The sequence below is a fragment of the Idiotropiscis lumnitzeri genome, chromosome 5 (genome assembly GCF_059441095.1).
Source record: "Idiotropiscis lumnitzeri isolate Australia: NSW breed Sydney's pygmy pipehorse chromosome 5, RoL_Ilum_1.0, whole genome shotgun sequence".
In the NCBI taxonomy this organism is placed as follows: domain Eukaryota; kingdom Metazoa; phylum Chordata; class Actinopteri; order Syngnathiformes; family Syngnathidae; genus Idiotropiscis; species Idiotropiscis lumnitzeri.
The window spans coordinates 19,877,711-19,902,285 of record NC_142395.1 but is presented as its reverse complement, the minus strand read 5'-3'; the positions used below and the strand labels follow the sequence as shown (position 1 = coordinate 19,902,285).

Sequence of the window (24,575 nt, the reverse complement as noted above, 5' to 3'; positions counted from 1 at the left end):
ATGGAATCTAAAAACCTCAAATTAAATTAGATTCAATCTCCCATCTGAAATTTTGGCAATGTGAAATTGAATCTATAGCCAAAAATCAGGTTATGATTTGAGAAAAATATTTCAGACGGCACAGCATTAATGGCTTTAGTGTCATGATGAAGCGTACAGTCCAATCACATGCCAGTTAAGCCATACCACATGACCTTCCTTAGCCTAACAAGTTTATCATGCCGGACGAATCGCATGCGATGCACACAGATCAGACAGAAATCCTGAGTAGGGGTGAGAGAAAGAGACTTAGTGCGGAAGATCATTTAAAGATAGAAAAAGGGAGAGCGTTCAGAAAATTTCAAAGGAAGAGAAAATTTTAGACAATGTGCTCCAAAAGAGAAAAAAAAAACAAAAAAACTAAATGTTATCCATTATTTTTGCTCTTGTTTAAGTTCTCACAGGGAGTTTTTATTTTATATTTATTTCACAAATTCTTCCAGGGTATCATAAGCACAATGGTACATATCAGCAGTTTTACTTCTGTATAGTCAGACAATAATACAAGCCAACATGTTTTTGAATTCATTCAATTTGACTGAGAGATTGATTCTCAGCAGACGTTACTTCAACAACAAGGTTGCTTCAATATAGATCACAATTCACAAACACTATATGATCTTCCAGACATTTGCTTCAAATTCTTTTCTTACTCTGGACCTTTTGAAATTATAGCTCAATACCCGTGAATCCCCGATCTCCTACTGTAGGGCTCCACCAGTCACCTGAATTGGAAGGAAGTGCTTCAACCTTTTATACCGAATGCCGAAATTGGTGGCACATAAAAGCTATTATTTAACAGCAAAACTGTTCCTTGTGAAAATGCTGAGTGGCTACAAAATTTCAGGGAAACCATTAGGCATAGTGGCTTGTGAGCAAAAAAAAAATAAAAAGTTTAAATCAAGCTCTGATTGGTTTTGTGGAAGTGACAACGTTGGGTACTATGTGAATTTGTAAATTCTTATTTAAGATTTTCGTGTATTTGATACTGCTCCGATAAAAAAAAAAAAAAAAAATCAGAAGTTACTAACTCAGTACCTGAGTAGTTCTTCCCACTGGATAATTAAACTAACTCCAGTAAGTTCCATGCAGTTTCATCAACTGAATTTTGAATGAAGTCATTTTTCTAAAGTAACAAAAGTGTAATTTTGTACAATTTTTGGCAACTCTAACCATCTCAGCTCAGAAATGACCAGTCACGTTCAGAATGTTTTGTTCTTTGTTACGGGACCATCAACAACAATCTTTTTTTCCAGGTGTAGCAAAGCAGCCCCAGAACAGAATCAAGCTTTTATCCATGTTTCACAATCGATATCGTTTGTTTCTTTGGATGCTTTATTTTTACATCGATAAAAATAGAGCTGATGTGCCTTGCCAAAAAGATTCCATTTTGACTCATCTGTGCGAAGGACATTCTCACAGAAGCTTTGTGGCTTGTCATTCTACATTTTGGCAAATAGCAGTCTCATGGGTTTCAAGTTATTTCAATGACCAGAGTATGATTTTCTTTCGAACACAGAGGGATGACTAATTCTGTCTGCATGTAGAAAAAGCATCTCAGTACTTCACAAACACGAACTTGATAAACACAACAAAATACATTCCAGGAACATGGACGGCATCTTCCAGCGTTCACAGTGGATAGAATTTTCTTAGCTTCATTTTAGAAGCACCGTTAAGGAAGGGTCAAGCAAGGATATCGCTTGGTTTTAAGTCACGTGACGAAAAAAGACCGCGTGTCCTCAGGCCATGGCTCACTTTTCAACTCCTCTTTCTCTCACTCCTTGAGTGTTTTAATGATGGAGCAATTTCACGAGAGCAGCCACGGGCCAGCTATTAGCTGTCCATGTCTGAGAGGACCAAAGTTTTCTCCTGGCGCCATGTTGCTGCTATCAAACATTATCTAGCCATAGTTGGTTTAACTTTGATATAGAGTGCACATAAAGTTAGTCATTTTAAAGTGCACTAATTCATAAAACGACTCATTGTGCAAGAAAACCTGCTTGTTGGAATTCTACCTCTAATGTCACATAAAACATCAGGTTCCATCCAGCCATTATCCGAGCTGTTTATCATCACGAGGGTCGCGGGCATGCTGGAGCCTATTCCCGCTATCTTCGGGCAGTAGGCGGGGTGCACCCCGAAGACAACCAACCACTCAAGCTCACAATCACAGCTAGGGACAATTTCGAGTGTCCCATTAATCTGCCATGCAAGTTTTTGGAACGTGGGAGGAAACCTGAGTACCCGAAGAAAACCCACGCAGGCACAGGAGAACATGCAAACTCCACATAAGAAGGCCGGAGCCAGAATTAAACCCTGCACCTCCGAACTGTGAGACGGACGTGCTAACCAATTGTCCAACGTGCCGCCAACATCAAGTTCCTGTCATGAAAACTTTTTTTTCCCCACGGTCAGGTTTAACCAAAATGAAAGCAGAGTGTTTCTTAGCAGGTCTCCTTTAAAGTGATGCCGTTGTTTCTATCTAGTGTTGAAATATAAATTATGACTGCGTGAAAATGCTTCAATAGCTTAATAGTAGTAGTGGTTTGCTGTTTGGTTTTGAGCTTCTTGAAGCCATCCCTGTATTTCTCTCAGAAGCTCCAAGTTGTATGTTATTGGCCTAGATAAGTGTAAACATTGAAGAACGCACAAAGCCAGCAAAACAGGGTGAAGCCGCCGGTTAATTGTAACCTGTGACTTTTACCTGAGGCGAGACATGGGGGTGGCACTAAGGATGGCGACAAGGGGACAAGAAGGGGACTTATTAAAATATGAGGCGAGAAGCGTGGTGAATCAGTAGCTAATCCGTCGCTTCCTCTAAGCCTGTGTAATTAGGACATGGGGGATTGCACCGTGACAGGGGATGCTTCTGGACCGCCTTGCTCTTTTTTCTCCTCTTTTTTTGTGTGTATTCATCCCTTTAGCTGGAGTTTATGGCAGATTGTCATCTTAATATAGCAAGGGTGCATGTGCCTCGGCTTTATTGTGTGCAGCTCAGCGTGTTCAGTCATAAGCAACATAAACAGCACAGCTTGCCCGCATCATGACTTATTTCTCACGACTACTGTTTACAGACGTAAATGAGAGAACACTTTCTTTTTCGGCTTTGGTCACCGCGTGACACCCTCACAGTGTATATGGGTATATTTAGCAAAACCAAATGGGCTGTCAGTCATATCGCAACCTTTTATGCACCACGTAGACACAAAACTATTTTAGTCTATGACAAAAGATACTCAAGAGAGCTAGAACGAGAGCGATAAGTATGGGCCAAGCATGAAATAGGAAACTATACAGCACATCTGCCTGTCTTACAATCCCCACATGGGGTTTTATTTAGCCAACCCATACAAAACGAAGCTCAACCAGACGACATGCAATCCTGTCACAGTGAGTGAATTAAATCATTTTCTTTTATACTTGTTCCCCGTCTGCCTCTCTGTTTGTCGCTCTCTTTTGAACAAAAGGATTTCAACAACTCCGGGTGCCATGGCTTTGTGCAAGTAATCATCCCCATGTGTACTGCTTTAGCAGGATTACGAGGAGTGCTTCATATTGTCAGTTCCAGAATCATCACTGTAATGCAACCCCACATAGATGCAGTACGCTATAGAGCGGGCACGTATCAATATTGCTCAAGTATAATGCATGACCTTCAGCAGGGATTGAACACACACTACAACACGGTTTCTGTTTTATGGTGTCAGGAATAACCAACAATTACTTCAGAACTTAACAGAATGAAATGAATTACATTTTCTTGATTAAATATTCAATCCTTATACAAAAACAGGTATAAGCAGAAAAAATAAATAAATTATTATTGAATGACATAATACATCATAGTTCCTCTAAAAAGAGAAATCTTTGAATGAAATATGCTGGATAACATTAAAGTCTAAAAATTCTGCTATCACTGCCAATTTAAGCACACCTGCTTTCGCACCAGATAGATAAATCCAGCAAATCTGTTTCAACGAGTGTGCCAATTAATGCATGATTTTTTAATAATTAATTTTTTATTTTTTTTTTGCACCCCAATCGCAGTCGAGCATCTAAAATGCCAATCAACATTCCTCACACGCGGCCATAATAAAACAAGAATGCATGTTATGTAGCCGCAAGAACATAAGGGCAGGCAATTTTTGAACTGGTAACCTTTCAATTTGCAGAAGGTCACTTTACTTCCTGAGACATGACGCTTTATTTATTTTCAAGAGTGAATTTTTTTTCCAGCGTCATAATATTCTACCACATGCTCCAGTGCAGCTAAATGGCAAAAACCCTCGATCAATCACGTCACAAAAAAATGACCGGCCACAAAGAACACATAAAACAAATACAAATAAAATTTGCCTTGAAATAGTAAATTACGTTTACTGATTACTTCGGGTTTAAAAGTAACTCGGTTAGATAACGAGTTACTTCATTAGTTGCGCAGCGTTGCCAGTATTTTATTGGAAGGCGATAAAAGTAAAAGAAGCCTTCATCCTAACAGGGCAATTGATTGTGGGGAGCTGAATATCCAGTTTCAAAATTCAATCTGTCCCCAAATCTCTACTCTGAAAGTGTCATTGTTTGCAAAGGCAGAGCCGGCCGGGCTCCCTTTCTTTGAATTGACTAACATTTTGTTGTCAAATCCGTTCAAATCCCCATCAGTCCATAACCCTTGGATTTTGCTTTTATAGCCTCCATCTTGTCCTGCCCGGCACTCTGACACAGCGTGTCAAACAACAGACCACGCTTGTGGCACCCTCGAGCGTGAATAACTGAACGGCACATTCCAACAACGTTTTGGGTTTCCGAATAGTGCAGCAGAGAGGAACGTACCCTATCTCTTGTTTCTAATCATTTTTATAGTTTTTTTTTTATTATTTTTCATGCGTGGATTTTTTTTTTTTTACATGGAGAAAGAAAAACACACATTTTATTTACATTTCAGTTCAATTAGTATTAGAATAAAAATAAACAATATTTTTGGTGATTTAAATTCCCATCTGGTGTGGGAGTTTTCTTCCGGTACTCCGGTTTCCTTCACATTCCAAAAACATGGTAGGTTGAGTGAAAACTCTAAATTGGCCCAAGGTGTGATTGTGAGCACGAGTGGTTGATCGTCTTTATGTGCCCTGTGATCGGCTGGCAACCAGCCCAGGGTGTACCCCAACTACTGCCCGGAGATAGCTGGGATAGGCTCCAGCACCCCCCACGAGCTCAGTGAGGAGAAGCGGTACACAGAATGGATGGATGGATGAATTCAAGTATTCATCCTTTTTGTTTTTAAACAATGGAATTTCATCAATCATTCAAAAAAATACTAAAAATTTGTCTGCCTACTTTTAGCTACGGCCTGCCCCCTATCGCTTCTGGCAGCCGTGTGTACCTCCAAGACTGTGTAGATCGGGGGTGGGCAAACTTTTTGATTGGTGGACCACAGTGGGTTCTAAAATTTGAGAGAGCGGAGTAGCAGATGGATGGAGTGTTTTGGTAACCTCACCTCATCTGAGAAAATAAATACATTTAATTTGAAATGAAAGTGAACAAAAGCATTACAACAATGTCTTTGAAAAACCATAATATTTTGAAAAGAAAACAATAGCAAGGTTTTCTTTCACTGAATTTTTTTCAAGTGTGGCGGGCCGGTTTAAAACGTTTAATAGGCCACATGTGGCCCCTGGGCCGTAGTTTGCCCACACATGTATTAGAATAACGTGTTGGTATTTATCGCATTACTGACGACAACATCCGGCAAGCATCATCATTAGACAACCACGAGTAAGAAAACAGAACATTGTGTTGGCATTTGATAATTTTTTTTTGCCCGTGAACAGGAATGTTGGTCCCTGAAGGATATTGGCTGAATTACAACAGAGGTTAAGTGAAAAGGTGGCGAGAGGAAGGTTGAGTCGATGCTGTTGGCTTTCTTAACCCTGGGGCCTAACACATTTAGAGAGCTAACTGACACACTTTGGATGTATTAGCAACAGTGAGCTCTGCCAACCTGTCTTTTCCCTGCTCCTCCTCCTCCTCCTATCGCCATCTGTCTGTCACTGCACTCTCCACTCGCTAAAAGACTGAGAAACATGCCTGGTGTTTTAGCAACATTGCTTTAGCATTGATGTTTCTCTGCGCCGCAGCCAAATTGGTGTTTGCAGTCTAGACACTGGTTGCTTGCATCTCTGGATGGATAAACATAAAACACTCACACACTCGCTCGTCTGCTTAGAGGTGTGATTAGATTAAAAGAACGGGAATGCACAGGAATGCAATAATGGTCGATTAGTCTACCCACGAGGGGGTATAATCATTTCAAATACAAATGTATTTTCCATCTCCCTATCTAATTTATACTTTCTTTGCATCTCTATCTTGCTTCACTCTGGAGATCAGAGGCTTTAAAATAGGTTGGGTTCAAGTCGTAGCTGCTGCGATAAAAAAAACACCAATAAAAGGAAATGGATAGTAATAAACTGAGATCTAGCTGGTGAAAAGAAAGCCCAAAGGCGTGAAGACGGTCATTTCCTCCGACAAATGAATGCATGGAATATGAAGGTGAGAAAAACAACCGACTTCTTTTCGTGCTGTCCAATTCGATGTGATGGTTTAAGATTAGGGTCAAAGATTATAAGGCTTACATAAAAGAAGAATGGGATTAAAAAGGATCAGCGATGTAAAATTACAGATCACAGTAGCAGTGGTGAAAATCCAGGTGTATTTTGCATCATAACATGGCCGGACAGTCGGAGCCAAAACTAAACAATCAATTCCCGTCAAGAGAAAGGCTAGTGAATATTCTGGAAGCTGCCTGCAGTATACCAGCGAGGGATTCGGCACACATCAAAAGCTGCCTATGCAGTAAATCTGTTAGATTTGGGATTAATACACTCCAGAGAGGCCTGGAAAACACACACACACACACACACACACGTACATCCACACGCCCCGATCACAATTCTGAAAAGTTTCACAAGCGAAGCTTGCAAAGTAGCACAAGGAGTAAATGTCACGTAACTTGTCCTAATAAAGGAAATACTGTGTCGTAGGAACGTGTTACGAGTGTATGCGAAATCAGAGAAATGCTAAGACTTTTTTCAAAAGTAGCACAGTCTCCGTAATCCATCCAGAAATTTGTGGGATGGCTGAGCCTCTCCCAAATGGCACAAGCACATGCCAGCTGCATGCAAGTCAGATATCGAAATGTCTACACCTGTCACGATAAGGTTTCAGGAAACTATCACAATAAACAATGATGTTTGTCTTTTTATTACGTCACTGATATCATGATTGTAGTGCATGATAATCCAAATAGGATATTTGGCATTTAACTTTTTATTCTCAAGAAAACTGAACTTTGGTGTTGAAATTTAGACCGATGAATAAATTATCTTAGATACAAAAATAAATAAATACATAATAAATAATAAATAAATACATTAAAAAAAGTTAGGCTCTGTTTAAAAAAAAAAAAAATTATATAGTTAAATATTAGTGTGTATAACCGCTAATCTGTAGTGGCAGAGAAAAAGCTTTTTTTTTTTTTCTCTTTCACCTTGTTGTAAAAGGCTGGAATGGCAGTTGGGGGAATGTACGGTTTTCAAGGCAACTTGTACGTGCATCAAAAGTCTCTTTTTCAAATGCTGATTTCTCAACTGTGTCAAATCGCTGCTTTTCTTTTGCTATTTGGAGAGCAACTCTATCTATTAAGTTTTATAATAGCAAGCTGTTGGGAAATTGACGTGTTTTTTGTTACCGGTTGAACAAATTGTGACATAACGGCTCGCTGACGTGAGCGGGCCTCTCCGCATTCATCTGGCTTGAATTCAAACTGTTCCCACTGTGGCATTAGGCTTTGAAACTAATTACATTTGTGCCGATCAACTTTCTGAAACTAAAGTCGTTAGAAAACATAGCCTCGAGTATGCTCATTCTTTCTCTCTGCTTCAATGCCGGTTGCACCGTCTGTCTGTGTTTTTGTGTGCATGTGTGTGTGACAGTCCCACCACCCACACGGCGAGCAAGTTGACTGATGTTGACTGTTCAGAAACGTATGTACACAAACACGAACATAAATGCCAGTTTATCAAGGTTGGGGAAAAAAAATCTACTGTGTCCCTTTTTGTTTACCAAACACGTCAATATAGTACTTATCATGACAAGTGTGGTAGATTTTTTTCTTCAATAAGCAATTATCAATTCAACTCATTCACTACCAGCCGAGTTAAAAAAATTGATCTTTGACGTCTTTAGCGTCAATGGCCTAAAATGAGTTAACTCATTTCTTCTCTTCGAACTTCATTGAAAGGGAACATTCATGATGAATAAAACGACCTGTTGGAAAATTATGAAAAACTGGTTTAAAAGGTTTAACACGGTGAATATTATTTGAGAACATTTTTGATATATCTGTACAAGGTGTCATTTCTGATCTGCCAGTTTAGCCTCTTGGAGAAAAGTGATTTGCGATTGACTAGTTATGTCTGCCAAAACCAGGAAAAGGGAGCTCTCGGTCCTATGCTTCATTCTCGCTTGAGCTGTTGGAGAAGAAGCATCTGATTGATATCTCCCTCATCCAGGCTGTAACACATCGATGGACTCTTTCCAGACAATGACACACCCAACTCACCTCACGAGCATACAAAGCTAGCCACCGTCAATCATGAAATCAACACCATATTCATCAACTAAATTGTATTTCTACATTCAAAGTGCACCCAACGAATTCCTCATTTGTAATGATAGTTACGTTCCAGAACCCCGTGTGATCTGATGATATCTGCAAAGAAGCATATATTTATTTTATCATTTATTTATACATAAATGTTTATGAGCCTCTCCACACTCTTATTAACTTTCATTATCCTCTTAGAAACAAATTTGGCATAATACAAATACAAAATATACATGTGAGATGGAGAAACAATTTAAATTAAACTATTACTCAAATTATTTCGCCATCTCAATATGCGAGGTTTTAAAAGGCGGGTCAAGTGTAGAGTAGGCTAGCTGTTAACTGGCAAACACGTCGTCACTCTGCTTGTGGCCATGCAGATAAGTGTATAAACGTGCTTGTTATCTTTATTTTGGAGCTACTTTATATTTTATTGTTTTATATGCAACAAGTCATTCTATTCAATTCATTTCAATTGCGAGCTAAAAAATGTCATTTAATGTGCACTGACTGTGTCTTTAATGAATGGCAAGAAAGCAAGTCGAAGTTTATTTTGTTAACGTTTGTCCAAAAGTGATTGAAGGCACACTGGTGGTTGTGCGCATCCTTGACCACCTATGGGGGGATTACAATTCACTCTGACGAGCAGGGGTAGGCGTAGACATGCGGTTCTGTTAGCCTGGTCTGCTTTTATTTTTTGTAAATGTGAAATGCCCCCAAAATTTGATAATTCGGTCTTTTATGTTCTCTTTCATTTTGGCTCGCAGATATTGCTACGTGAGACTATGTGGGGAAAAAGAATCATTGCAAAAAAAATAAATAAATAAATAAAAAAGGAAAAATCTGCGGACAAAATTGCAATATTTATTATTTAAAAAGAACAGAGTGAGACCGCTAAAACTGGTCTGTGACATGGTGAGGGACGACTGTACCTAAAATGCCCTATAATATTACTTGCAAGGCATTTTATTCTAAAATGGGAAATTAATTCTATGCCCCTTCTATGGAAATCTAAATAGTTTTGGTGATTAAAACACAACCTCTGCAATGGAGGTAAATAAATGTTCTCCCTTTAAAATTCAGCCAACGTAAAAATGCACTAGTCCATTTCATCACAGCACAGCGAGACAACCTCATCCAAGTGGCGACTGGCTTTCCACCTCAATGGCCACCCCTTACCCCACCCTACATACCCGGCACCAAATCATGGGTGTGGAGAAATGCAAGTCACTGGGCAGAAAACGCCTGTTGACAGCATTCTGGTTAGTTTGCAATTGGTCACTGAACAATGAGGCACTTTCCTGAAGCACTTGTCGTGTTGATGAAACAGCTGGACACCGACATCAGAAGGAGATCAGCGTGTGACTGGACACCAACATCAGAATGAAATCGTGGACCATGGCGAACAGCAGGGCATAGCATCGGATTTTTCAAATTCTACTTTAAACTGATATATATGTATTGATCAGTATTTTGGCACGAGTGGTGATGGTTTGGCAGCACAAAGACCGTAGGAAGATTGTGCTAATTACCTGCTGCTAGATACTGTACATCCAAATTCTGATGCGGTTCCTTGTATACAAACAAGAGCCATCAAATTGTATACTAATTCCTTTTTTCTCACTGAATATTTTTTTCACCACATGCAACCACGAAACGAAATGCTTTCACAGGCATTTGTTGACCCCCCGCCCCCAGCCACAGCGCCCAAACCCGAAGTCATCCTCCTGATCATCCTGAGCAGCTTTATCACAATCTAGGAAACTAGATTATCCCTCAGATGAAAACTTCATCCCGGTTGATCCCCACTTGTGAGCTGATAAGAGGCAGGGGCACCCTCACCCAGATTTCCGACTTGTTAATCAAGTCAGATTTCGATCACCTTCAAGGCCAGATGGACTGCTGTTTTCAAAACATTACCACAGACAATGCTGTCGAGGATGCATACTCCGGCAACAACAATAACACTGTGTTTTTAAGAAACAATGTCTACTCGCAGGCGTTTTATGAAAAGTATATCAGACAAAGACAATACAATACACTGATATTGCCCTAATAAGGAAAACATGTGAAATCTGAAATTAAGTATAATTTGCGTTGCTTAAATAAAATTAAAAATTCATAATAAAGAGATGCACATTTGTGAAGATTATCTGCATGTTTGTGTGTTTAAATCAAATAAAAAAGCATCCCAGAGAGCACTTGTACATGAGGAACACTGGCACAGATCTAAGTCGTGGTTTGAGCTTGGATGAGAGGTCATGCATTAATTGGCTGCTGGTAATTACAGATGCATCTCAAGTTAGCTAACATGTCCAAAGGGTTTTGGCGGCCTATCTTGCAACCACAGAGATTAGTCAAATGTACAAATTCAGAAAAAAAACCTCATTCATGAATAAAGAAACACCAATTAAAAGTAGTCACATTTGTGAACGTCTCACGTTTCATCTAAAATGTATTGATTGGGTTACAGCGATGTTCTTTTTTAAGATCATTAATTACTGTATGGCATCAACATGTTGGACCTAACCCCCCATATTCAAACATTCACACTTGACATTCCCTTCAACATTTGCCAGTAGCAATGAGGGTGTCGTTTTCTCTCTCGGGGGCTGCTACCCTGAGAAAGGAGGCAACACGGGGACAATATGAGTCACCCAATTAAAGTTGTGTTGGCCTTGCAATTCCTCAAGGGATTGCCTTGTGACAGTTTAATTAACCAAGTCCCTTATCTTAATTTAGCAGGATCAAAAAGTAACCAACTGAGGTTATCTGAGAAAAACATTCCCTGTTAATATCTTTGCATCCTCCATATCACTACACACATTATTCTCCGAATATCACCTTGATGAAGGGGGCTAATATCTACTACAGTGTTATTGATATTTAATAACAGTCAAATTACAGCCACCGCAAAAATGCTTTTTTAAACCCAGCTAACTGACGTCTTTTTATGCCACCTCACCATGTAGAGCAATGCCAGTTAACAGTGAGAGAACGCTAGACTAAGTGCAAGGGTGCCTTAGCAGCCCCCGTGTTTATTGTCAGGAGGCTTTTCTTTTAAATGTGTACTGACAGCAGCAGGGGGCCTTGAACCATGCTTCTTAAATCCTCTCATGAAGCTGGCCTGGTGTCTTTCCATCCACCAATGTAGCCATTCATTTACCATTTGATCCCAGTTTGACGGTCTTTTCCTGCTTTAGAATCTCCCTTATTTTTATTATCCATACCAGGGTGAAGATTAAAGAACATTCCTAGTGAGAGCTGAAGAAAAAAAAGTTGTTCTTCTTTGGACCGGGACCATTGATCTTTTTGTGTCTTGATGCAGTGGAACAACGGGAAGCAATGCCCTCGGGTACGACAAATATTCATTCCCATTCGAATGAAATAGGCTAGACAAAGAGCCCTTCGCTTGGATCCTAATGATTCGGTGAAAGTTGTGTTGAATTCAGTTTCGAGGTTGTTTTTCAGCTTTTGCGGCGGCATAATCAAGCGGAGCAATCCTGCTAGTTTGTAACCGTCTTTGCAGAATTGATTGAATAATCTGTCTTTGTAATTAAGAATGTTACCTCATTTATTAGAGTTGAATTGAACTCACAACCCAACCAAGCCGATCTATGTACAAATAGCATGACTTCACACGTGCAAATTAATATACAGAAACGCATTATTCATCTCCCCTGCTAGCTAGCAACCAATCAGCAGAACGAGGGTCCATATGAAGCACCAACAAGCTAAAAAACAAAAACAAAAAAAAAACGACCCATGTTGGACCTTTGTCCAGATCCTTCACCGTGCCGTTGGTAAAGTCAGCCACGTTAAACTAAAAACAAACAAAATAAAACTTTCACAAAAAATGTGCCAGCGTACTCGATTCAATACATCATTTACAACTGCGGCGCTTTGTAAAGTGCTTCGGGAACCATTAGCTGGAGATAACGAGCAATATACATGCACTCTGTTTACTATTTTCATCAAATTGGATTTTTCAATTTGCTGGACTTTCCCATAATTTTCAAAAAAAGTGTGATGAACCCACTCACAAATCATTCCCTGGCATCACCACCAATAACAAATGGAGATTTAGGGGATGAGTCCAAGCTCTAGTGGACATCCAAATTCTGTGGTAGAAAGTAACTGGTTTCCATTAGAGATTATACAATTCAATATAATCATACATGCTATAGACAGTATTCTGCGTTATTTTTTTTAAATAACCATTGGTAAATAGGTGAATTCCAGAACAGAATGCTAAATACGGCGGGATCCACTGTTATCGAGCCAATTGGAGCGATAGAAAAGAGTGAGGTAAATATCAAAACTAATTCCAACACACAAACATGCACATGCAAAAATGCCCTGCTGTCTTTGGATCGAGGACAGATGGCAATGGAGTGGCCCAGGTCCAAGAAGTGACGATGTTCTGTATCATTATAATCTACCCCTTCATATCCGCCCCACTGCTGCGCCGGACAACATGTTTCACCCACTGAGAGTAAAAACTAGAACAGCGCTTCTGTTGCTCTCTCGCACAATCTCTTGTACGGCTGCGGCAACAAGCTAAATGGCTCAATAAATGCTTCGACATTCAAGCCTCTGAAAGCTGAAAATAAAGGTCATTTCAAAGAGAATATGCAACAATCATTTCCATAATGTGAGACAGAAATATGCATAAGGACTGCAAATGCACAAAAGTAATGCATTGTAAAATCCCATCTACTCAGCCTTTTGCTAATCAATCCTGCGGTGCATACAATTGCTGCTTCTTTCGGTTTTTAAATGGATGAGAGAAGAAAAAAAGAGGGATACGTTCAGAGTAATAATTTTTTTTTTTTTTTAAAGTTTGTGCTTAAAATTAAACCTGCAACACACCTCTAAACGGCGTGTAATTCCAAATGTAGCCGTCAATGCAGGACCAAGAAACACCCTAATTAAATGTTCAAACCACTCTGCCAGGTTCATGTTTACAAAGGGATTAATTCAACAAGAATTGATTGCTTTTATTATTCATTATACAATATGTTACATTTCCACAGGCCAATTATAGAATATATAAGACAATGTGAACAAAAACTGCAGACTATCGAATGTTTACATCAAGGATAGCCGTGTTCGCAAAACTAATTCAGCGAAACAGGTGACGCACAGAAAACTATAATTTACCCATTTTTACAGTGACAAAAAGACGAGAGAACCATAGCAGGAAATATGAGTGAAATGTAATGGGACAGAAAAGAAAAACGATCATATTTTGGAGACATCTATCATTCGCTAATGTAATATTTCCAACAATTTTCCACCGCGGCTGTCAATCACTCACAAACGCTATGATACATACTTCTCCACAGAGAACAATCACGAAAGACTTTTACTTGATTATAGGTTTTGTAAGGTGACATTTTCTGTTAAAATTAAGATTTCATGTGAAATTTTAAGACGCCCAAAGTTGATTATGTATGAGTATGCAATTGCCAGACCACATTAACATCCCCACATCATCAACCTTCCCGGGGCTGCGTCAGAACGATACGGTTAAAAAGACATCAATTTTTGGATCATTGTAACGAAACACTTTTGAACACCGACAGAATTTTTTTTTTTTAATTTTTACTATTGCAGATTAAAAAGTATGTAAGTGTTTTAAAGTGCATGGAAAAAAAATGCAGCACCACGAAGCTTCACTACCAGTATAATTTAGCGGATACATACAGTCATGCAATGATGAAGCTTTAATGGTACGCACAGTGAAATAAGATGTATTTTTGACTCATTGCTTGCATAAACGCCCTATAATTATTCACTGCAGTGACCTAGGAGAAAGGATAATGCCAGAGATTTATAGCTGAAGTCGAAGGAGTCGGAGAGATCCATCAATTGTTCCCCACACTGCAGTGCCACAGTATTTGAGAGTGGCTCCACTGGCTGAATAAGAATCATGGGGTGAGCCTCCAAGCTGGCTGGCTGAGGCTCAAAAGGTTAAAACATCCTCCATAGTCAGCCAAGGCCAAATACACACACACACACACCCCCACACACACGTGTGTGCACCCCTACACGCAACACGAAGAAAAGCTCAAGACTGGACATTAACCTTCATGGACTTCAGTCACAACAATAGCATTTAAAACATCTTTGTGTATTTCAGAAAAGTAGACTAATCCGTCTAAATCTTCCATAATGAGAGAGAAGGAATCCTAAGACTGTGATATCTTCCATCCCTTCACCCCACAAGATTTTAGGCTTTCCACAGGATTCAACTAGCTTAGCCACAAATCTCCTCTCTGCTGTGTGATACCACCATATCCTCTAAGAGACCAGTGACCACACAATCTGGCACGTGTGTGGGCACACTATTTGACTAGGAGAGGATGCAGTGTCGACAATTGAGGACGGCTGATGATTCCTATTTTCCACCACCAGTGAAGTCGTTGGCAATGCCGCCATGAATCAGGCTATCGGTCTAGCCAGGGACAGGCCACAGACGGCTGAGAAGATGAGGAGCCCGGACAGATGAAGGGCTCAGAGACAAATCCTCTGTCCAATGCAAGAAACATGAGCATCTGGATGCTGTTTTTTAGGAGTTGATTTTCTACTTTTATCTACTCTACAAAGCAATTCCGGACTGTTTCCGATTGATTGTTCAGCAGAGTCTGAGATTTGATCATAAACGATTTCTAAAAATAAAAGTAAAAAACTGAAATAAGCAGTCAGTACGGCGACGGCAGCAAGGAGTTAACACACTCCTCAATTAATCATGTTTTAAACTGACAGATGCAATAAAATCTCATAAAACCTTGACTCCTCCATATGCTACCTGTTTGAAGCAATGTTTGTAAACTGACTAATTATGATGCTCTCTCAGCAGATGTTTACCCATTAACATAGAGAACAAGGACTTCAGCGAGAATCTCACGTTAACAATATCAATATCAAAATCCTAAAGTGGTCATATTTTAGATCTGAAAAATTACTGATTGATGGCATAGAAAATAAGCATTTGCCACACATGTGTGAAAAGTATTATTTGCATTATTAATGATAATGATATGTTACATTTGTAAAGCACTTTTCATTTAGCCACAATCTCAAAGTGCTACCATGAGTGCTAAAAATCAAGGAAAACACCACAACAATAAAACCTGAGGAAATAATAACGCATCAAAAAATGTTTGTAAAAGCCTGAGAGAACAAAAATGTCTTCAGGGCCTGTTGAAAAGATTCCTGAGGCTTTTCCGGGAGGGCGTTCCAGACGCGGCGGGCTGTTGCGTGAAAGGCCCGGTTTTCCATGGTTCGGAGATTTGTTCGGGGGTTGGCGGAGGAGGATGGAGCTCCGCGACCGGAGGTGCCGCGAGGATGTATGCAGGGTGAGGAGATCTGAGGTAGATTGGGGCATTGCCATGGATGCAGAGGCAATTTTGTCGTGGAGCCAGCGGAGATTCTGAAGAATAGGATACGGGCAGAACTGTTCTGTATGGATTGACGTTGTTGGAGGCTTTTTGAGGAAACACCAATGAGCAGACTACTGCATGTACATGATAAATAGTAGGGGGCCTAGGAGAGAACATTGAGGGACTCTACAGATGACGGAAGATTTTTTTGGACTGGGCAGATTCAAGGGAGCTTGGCCGGAGAGGAGATTTTTTTTTTAGAAGGGGTTTGCTAACTGCAGTTTTGAGTGAATGACTACGCAACTTCTATCTCACTGAGTGTCGACAGGTGGCAAGTGTTTGCACATGGCTCGAATGTTGATTTTTCGCCAGTGTTCATTCAAGGTCGCAAAGGGTCGTGAAGACATTCGCCAATGGTTATAACGGTTTTGGTGACCGATTGTGTCCTTGAACGAACACTGACGAAAATGCAACTTTCGGTACGTGCACACACATTCCCAAAGCAGCACCATTCAATGAGTAAAGGGCTTCATTCTTTAAACACATTCATGCAAGATACACACCCTTGGAAAAGCAAGCCTATAATCCGTTTCAATTCGAGCCTTACAGACTAGTTTTACGAGAGTCAGGATCTGTAGTAAATCAATTGTTAACGTTAAATATCATATTGCACTTAAATTTTGGATACAAGTACGTCACGGCACATGTACTCAAAATATCGTAATCAGGACTTCCAAAAAAAACCACCAAATGTATTAAAACCGTCACTGCTACAAGGTTTTTTTCTTTGTTTAGGGTTTTAGCTTCATGATGCAAGCTTTGCCAACATTGGCATACATCTATATTGATATTGAGGCTTAGCTCGGCAGCCAAACCAATCACTCCTATGCCTGACTGTAAAGTTAACAAGCTAATTGATTTCAATCACCCACTGGAAAGCAGGGTCCCAACCACCGTGAATGATATAGCACAGACTACGGAGGAAAAAAACAATTTCACCGAGTCGCTGTAAATCTGCGATTACAGCATTTTAGATGTAAGAATTATTGGCGGGCGGCACGGAGGATGACTGGTTAGCATATCTGCCTCACGGTTCAGGGGTGTGGGGTTCGATCCCAGTCTCCGCCCTTCCTGTGTGGAGTTTGCATGTTCTCCCTGTACCTGGGTGGGTTTTCTCCGGGTACTCCAGTTTTCTCCCAAATTCCAAAGACTTGCATGATAGGTTAATGGAACACTTTAAATTGTCCCTAGGTGTGAGTGTGAGCGTGGATGGTTGTTTGTCTTTGTGTGCCCTGCGATTGGCTGCCAACCACTTCAGGGTGTTCCCCGCCTACTGGCCAAAGACAGCTGACAGTTGAGAAGAAGCGGATTGGATAATCAGTCAATGGGTGGATTTAGTGGCAGTTGGTTTGTTTACGACGCAAGCTAACTTAGTATTTTTATTTTTAAATACAAAAAATATTTCCGCAAGATGTGACCGGCGTGTGCACAGTGGTTTAGAATGATGCCGGAGTGTGTCTGAACGGAGCGGGAGGGTTGCTGTTGCCTGCGGTTGGGAATAAAAGCTTGCATTGTGGAATACACCTGGCCGCCTGTTTGAACCCCTTGATACACAATACAACAAGTATGATCAAAGTGGAAGGAGAGTAGAGAATTATTCCAGTGCACACAAAGAGGTGTGCGATTATTTGCAAACACATCAAATTCCCACAATGCAGACCTGCTGCGGTGGTGTGCCCAGAACGAGCACGAGGTGGTTTCTTCATTTGGCCAAGTTGTTGTGCAAACGTTACCTGGCTGTCCCAGTGGCAAGCAAACAGAGTGAGAATTTTTTTTTTTCCTCGGGCTAGATTCATGTGACAGCCTTCATTATCATCTTGCATATGTTGTGTGTAAAAATATGTATATGAATTGTAATAGATACTATTTTAAAGCATTCTCTCTTCCTTTTTTTTTTTAAATGAGATTACTGTTCAGCAGCAATGGGATGGCTTTTAACATATTTGCGTTGACTTTAAAATAATGACGCACCCTTTAATTAATCGGGAAATGCCATATTGTGAAAAGTTCATTTGGTTCAAGAAATTGTCATGATTAAAATGGCAAAAAAAAAAAAATCAAAGGTGGGTAAAAAAGTTCAACTTGGTCACATCCTCATATCCTACACATGGGGGTGAGCAAGTTAAATACTGGAGAGTGTCACAATTTTTCCATCAGTGCTCCTGGAGGACCACATAGGACTACAGACTTCCTAATTAAGTTTGTGACAAAAAGTGTATTTTATTTAAATATGGACAAAATACATGCATACGTGCTCTTTTTATATTTAATTGTTGATCAAACAATTTTCAATGCAAAATGGGCCCAAAAAATATTAGGCCAGGGGCCGCATGCAGCCCGATGACCGCCAGTTGCCCATCCCTGTTCTACACTATATCAGTGAAATTTTTTGGTGTGCGCTAAAAATGCACCAGCGGCTGTCTATATATTCCCACCATCCCGAATATCTGTGAAGGGAATACAGTTTGTCCAAACTCACGGTGGAAAGCAATATTAAATTAGCTCGGGATGTTTACCGTACACATGCACGTGTATAACTTAAGACAGGTCGTACTTTGCATTACGCACATTGGACTTTAAGCATCTTTTATGAAGCGTGAAATAATCTCATACTTTGTAAATTCTCTGTGGTCTTTAGAAGTAATACTAACCATTGATTATTTATTTACCCTATTTAAAAAAAAAAATCATTAATGTGCACATCCAACACATTCCGTTTGTGGACAACACAAGAGCTCTCTAGAAAGCAGAGCAAGCAAGAGCAGGCAGGATAAAAAAATAAATAAATAAGTCGGCTAGAAATAACCGACTGAAACATTGCATGCAAAAACATCGCATGCCAAGTCCAGCTTATACGTTACGTCTCTCACTCAATTACTGAATGTGCTTTCTGCTCAACTGATCATGTGCTCAAACACTTCAAAAAGGGAAATCCTAACGACTGACTGAATAGTGTTTTCTTCGATGAAAACCCCAAAGTAGATGAAAAAAAAAAATGTGAAAGCAGATTTTAACAGTGCAATAACAGACTTGTTTTTTTTCCTCAACTCATCATGCGTCTTGCATCATTCATGATGTCACAGCATAGTTGAAGGCAGTTCGACTCCGAGACATACAGTGGAAGACAAAGCACAGTAAAAGACTGAAAATGAGAGCTGAAAAAAACTGTAAGTAGTGACGTTTAAGAGGAACACAAATTTTAAACAGATTTTTTTTCTGTTTTGTCAACATTTAGAAAATGCATTTAAAATGAAGTATGGAAAAAAGCAAATTATACTCTACTACATTTAAAACATGGGTCCCAACATGGGTCAACCAGAAAGGCCTATTTTTTTTTTTCCAGGAGAAGTGCTTGAGAACCACCAAGATAAATCCATTTATTTTAGAAATTGATTCTACAATTAAATTTTTCATTGACTTTTAAAAATTAAGATTATTTGAAGCATCACATCTTTGTTTGTTTTCCAGCCCCTTTTGAAATTACATGGTTGATTATCAGCAATGTTGTTAATGATGCATTCCAGCAGCTGCTGGATGAATTACTATGACATTTGCCGCACATATTCATCTTGTGCCAGTATAAGGTCAAAATTTAAATGTACCTAATCAATAGAATTATCCCCAGCAATGCTAACGACATTCCCTATGAGCTTCACCTTTGCTTAATGTCGACACCCGTAATCTCACAACATACTGTAATTTTACGCATGTTTGCATGATGACGGTAGCCTCAGAGCCACAGGCTCATGCTTGTCATCCTAGAACATGCTTGAAGATATTCACACATTAAAAATGCTTTATGGACCGGATGTGTCACATCCATCAAGCTTCTGAGAACTTCACACTGCACATTACACGTCAAAAAAAAAAACTTGCAGCGTATATAACCTAATAAATGCTGCGTGACTAAAATTCAACATCATAGATCGTATATGGATGAAAGTAAAAGCCAATGGCAAAGCATGAATTTATTTTATTTAAGCTATTCAAGAGCTGAGAACAGGACGTGGAGCAAGGGGGAATTATTCACCCTGGCAACAAATAAGTCAGAAGTCGATTACATTGCAATTGCTCGGCGCTGTTACATGCACACGGATCACACGCATCTCCCCTTAGTGGTTCCAGGAAGTCCTTGCTTTGTCACCTCGACGCTTTTGTTATCTCCTACTCAAACATGCTTTTAAAACAAAGCCGGAGGCAGTTTGATTATCATACTGGGATCATGGCTAATTAGGATAGGCCTTCTGGCACACTCACTCACACCGCCTATGTCCCTCCTAACTCCTCCTCTTCCCTCATCGCGCTCTCTCATCATTTCCTTGAAAAGCGCTATCAGTGGGAAACATCTCGCTAAACCACTGCTGCCTGTCTGTTTGTGATAGCGTCTCGGGCAGTCATTTCTACAGCGGCAAGCAAAATCTCTGGCAGCCACACTGCTGGAGCCAGACAAGTCTGTATCCATTTCTGCTGGAATCACGTTGGAGCATCAATTATTCGCTAATTATAACTAGCAAAAGACACATCTGATAAACTTAAGCTTAATTAATAAATTGCTTCCAATTTTGCAGGGCTAATTAATCAATTTTGAAAATGAGCCGTGATGTGAAGCGCTCCAGGTTGTAAGGGTACGTCTGGAGGAGAATTGCGGAGGGGAAATATTTTGCTCTGCGGATGACAGTCAGATCAGATGTCCCGTCCCGCTAGGCAAAAAAGACAAAGTCTCAATGTCGTTGAATTTAAAATAAAGCGCACATCTCTGAGTTCTTCCACAGCTACGCACCTGCCCGATGCCTCAGGTCTGCGGACCAGATGCTACTGGAGGTTGCCGGGGACTAAGCGGAGCCTCAGAGGGGATCATGCCTTTTTCTGTTCCCGGTCCTTCCCTCTGGAATGTCCTCGCATTAAATCTTAGACAAGCATCCCCTCTGTCCACTTTTAAAACTCGTTTGAAGACGCATTTTTATTGTTTGGCTTTAAACCCAGCATGAGACTTGTCACTGTTCTGCTTTTTTCTGGTGTCTACTATGAATGTGTTAGTATTACTAATTTGTGTTTTAAAATACTGCTTTCACTGGCTTTGTTGTTGTATTATTGCACTGTATGTAAAGTGCTTTATTACAGCTCCAGCTGTTTTAAAATTCACCACATAAATAAAGTTGCATTGCATTCTATTGTACTGTATTAGGCAAGAGTAGGGAGATGGTGGTTAGCATATCCGCTTCAAAGTTGAGAGGTTCTTGGTTTTATTTGAATATTATCCACAAACGCAATATTAATCAGTATGTCATGTTCAGACTATTGAAGGCACATGTGACATATTATTGAAAAAAATATTTTAGGGTTACTTCCCCTTTAAATACACTTTTCAAAGTCAGTTTATTTATTTACATTCTCATTTATTATGTTTATTTATTTTTTACAGTGCCATTTCTTCCTCAAAAAAAACGTACCAAAAATTGTAATCATTTGAAATATGAGTAAATTGAGTTACAAGCTTGGTAATTGAACGAAATACACTCTCAAGTCAAGGTATAATTTTAAGATAATTCTACGCTTTTATTTAAAAAAATTTTTTTTACTTTTAGGAAGTAGATGTTTGACAGACTGTGCCCCAGTGCACAAAGCAATATGCTTGTATGAATGACTTAAGTGTGGAAGAAAACGTGAAAGCCCAGACCTCACCAACAACAAGCACACAGAGATTGTGATGCATCAGATCCTACATCAGTGAATTCTAACCTCAAGAATGTTCTTCTCGATCAGTAGCCGGGAAAATAAAAACTAAAAAAAAAAAAAATCGTTATAGCTGTATATTGGGATAAACTGAATGACATAGTGTAACCGCCAGACATACATGCAAAGTGTAAAACTGTTGAAGCACTGTTTAGAAAACACGCCTTTACTGGCATCGCTTAAAAAAAAGAAAAGAAAAAAATAAGCCAAATCCCCGCTTTCTATTTCCCCCATCTGAAAGTCGATGTATACTGTATATGCTCGCTGGTATGCATGCTCATGCGCACACAGGATTATAGACGCTGAATGCAGATCATGTAACACCATATTTGTTTTGGCAGCTCCCATGGCCATTTCTTCAAGTCATTTTCCTCTTGCTAAGCCTCATTAATTTGCAAATTAAGTACAGAAGTTGGCCTGCTTGAAAAGAAAAGTTTACTTTAACAGGCCCAAGGTGATGGATTTGATATTCATCCTTGACAGTAGGATGTAAATCATGAAGCTGGACCTCTCTCTGAAAATTCTACACTTTTAACAGGCAGAAGATTAAAACCTGAATCAAAACACACTGAAACCATGTGTTGTTCGCCGCACATTCCTACTCCAAACTGCTCCTGCGCCTTTGTTTCCTGGTTCACCCAACACCACCGTCACACACGCACACACACCTTGGATAAGATCATGTTATTGGCTAAACACAGACAGCTGCAGCAAGTTAACTGTCTAATCTCACATCAAGCAATTTCCCTAAACAAGGACTGAAAGTCATAGAGTGGAGGGGGTGAAGGCGCTGCAGAGGAGGAGAATAAATGGAAGCGCAGTGAAGAGTGAAAATCAGGTTATAGAAGGCAGGTTATAGACTTGTAGCACTCGTGTGTTTGATTGGTGCATGGGGGCAGCATTGTCTTATTAAAGCAGCCCAAGAGTATTCGGGATAATACAAAGAAACTTGGATGAGCAGACTGGGGTTGGATCTTGAATGCACAAGCATCACACAAGAACACAAGGGCACATTTTATTGACTACTTCCCGAGACACTTCTTTTGTCATATGTGTACGAATTCTTCTGGTTCATCGCAGATAATTGAACACACCGGCACATTATTTATCTAATTTATATATTTATCTGAATTATTGTTGTATTGCACTAGAGAGGGGAGCTCTCTAATCTCGTTGCACACTTGAGTACAATGACAATAAAGGGATTTCTGATTCTGATTCTGATTTTATGGAGCTTTTTAATTAGCCAATTTCATTTGCCGATGTTTAGTGTCGTCTTTAAATTGTGAACGCAACATGCATATTGCAATACAATGTTGCACAAATTGTCATTGTCCTTCCGCAAGGAGTGAAATGGCCCTTCTGTTCCTTGGATTAATAGCACCATTACAAAGAATCCATGTTCGATATACTGTACTGTAGTACAAAATCCCGTTAGTAAAATTACTACTTGCTATAATGACATGAACGGATTTCTCTGGGAATATCTATTGTTCTAAGCAGAGGTACAATGCTGTTTGGCACAATAGTGAGACTTTAGCACACCACTTTTGCTATTAAGGCTCTTTATGCCTTTTTAAGACGGGCTTTTCTGCCGCTTCTCAACATGCAGTAACCATGCAAGCGGGCTGCAGTCAGGAGGGCTGCAACAACTCATATCTGGGGAGTTATTGTTCAACACATGTCATGTGTAATCTGCCCGACCCACAGTGCTTAGAATAATTATTCATATTTCATCACCACATCGCAGCGTCACATCGCTCCCTGCTCACTAAGTTAGTTTCCATGTTCCATTATCAAAATTTCAGAGACGTGCGCTTAGGGTTGAGGGACTAAATGGAGAGGCTGAAGTAGTTGGGCTTATGAAAACATAATGGGCTTGTCGCCTTTGATAAAATAGAGATGTGTATAGAACGTTCGTGTCACACACACTGAAAGGGAAAGGTGCAGAAAAGTGGAAGGAAAATTAAGGAGCTGATAATGTAGCATGTACAATCAGAGACCTGGGTGCTTGCACAAGAGTTATTACAGATAACAAGTTGGTAGTCATTTGCAGTTTATGCATAGTAAAAACTGGAACCATAACGGCTCACCTTGTTCCAACGGAGGCGGTCTAACACCTGTTGCTTTCAACTTAAGTGCTTCCTTTGCAGACATGTCACAGCAAGAGCCTTTGTTGGTGTCTTGGTCGCTGTCAGCCTGGTCGCTGTCGCCATGGCCGCTGTCTCGGAGACTCGCTCGTTCTGGATCTTTGAATGTTGAACTACTATAAAAAGACAGATAAAAACAGAGCGTTAGCATCGCTGCTTAAAAGAAAATCGATTCATAGGACACGTTCCTCCTGTACGCAATGGATAAGAATTGAGAAATACGTGCAATTTCTGACTCATGAGGAATAAATTATGTTGCTAGAGTGTTTTGGTGGGGCTAACAGAGCGAAAAAATAAAGTCTGAGATGGAGTGATGGTTACAAGTAGCAACACCTACCTTTGAACAAACTGTTGTCTGCTTCCCATGTAATTAGGCTCAGTGGGGAAGCTGTCCGTCTGAGGAGAAAAGAGTGGGGAAAAAAAAAGGTATGTACAGGACATTACAGAAACTACTCCTACTGTGAAACGAGATCTCCAGGTGATTATTATTATACAGGAAAATTGTGCTTCCACAAAATAATGAGAAATTAAGCTCCT

At 39.9% G+C, this 24,575-nt stretch overlaps 1 protein-coding gene across 3 annotated transcripts in view; it reads right to left on the bottom strand.

Annotated features, from left to right (window-relative positions):
* pcdh17 (protocadherin 17) overlaps positions 1-24,575 on the bottom strand; it is a 52,971-nt gene that overhangs the window by 10,427 nt on the left and 17,969 nt on the right. For all 3 annotated transcript variants that reach the window (XM_088296576.1, XM_088296578.1, XM_088296577.1), the window contains exons 3-4: positions 24,376-24,434; positions 23,982-24,154 (exon numbers count right to left, since the gene is read on the bottom strand). In XM_088296576.1, the coding sequence (XP_088152702.1) occupies positions 23,982-24,154; positions 24,376-24,434 (232 nt within the window). The remainder of the gene's footprint in view (positions 1-23,981; positions 24,155-24,375; positions 24,435-24,575) is intronic.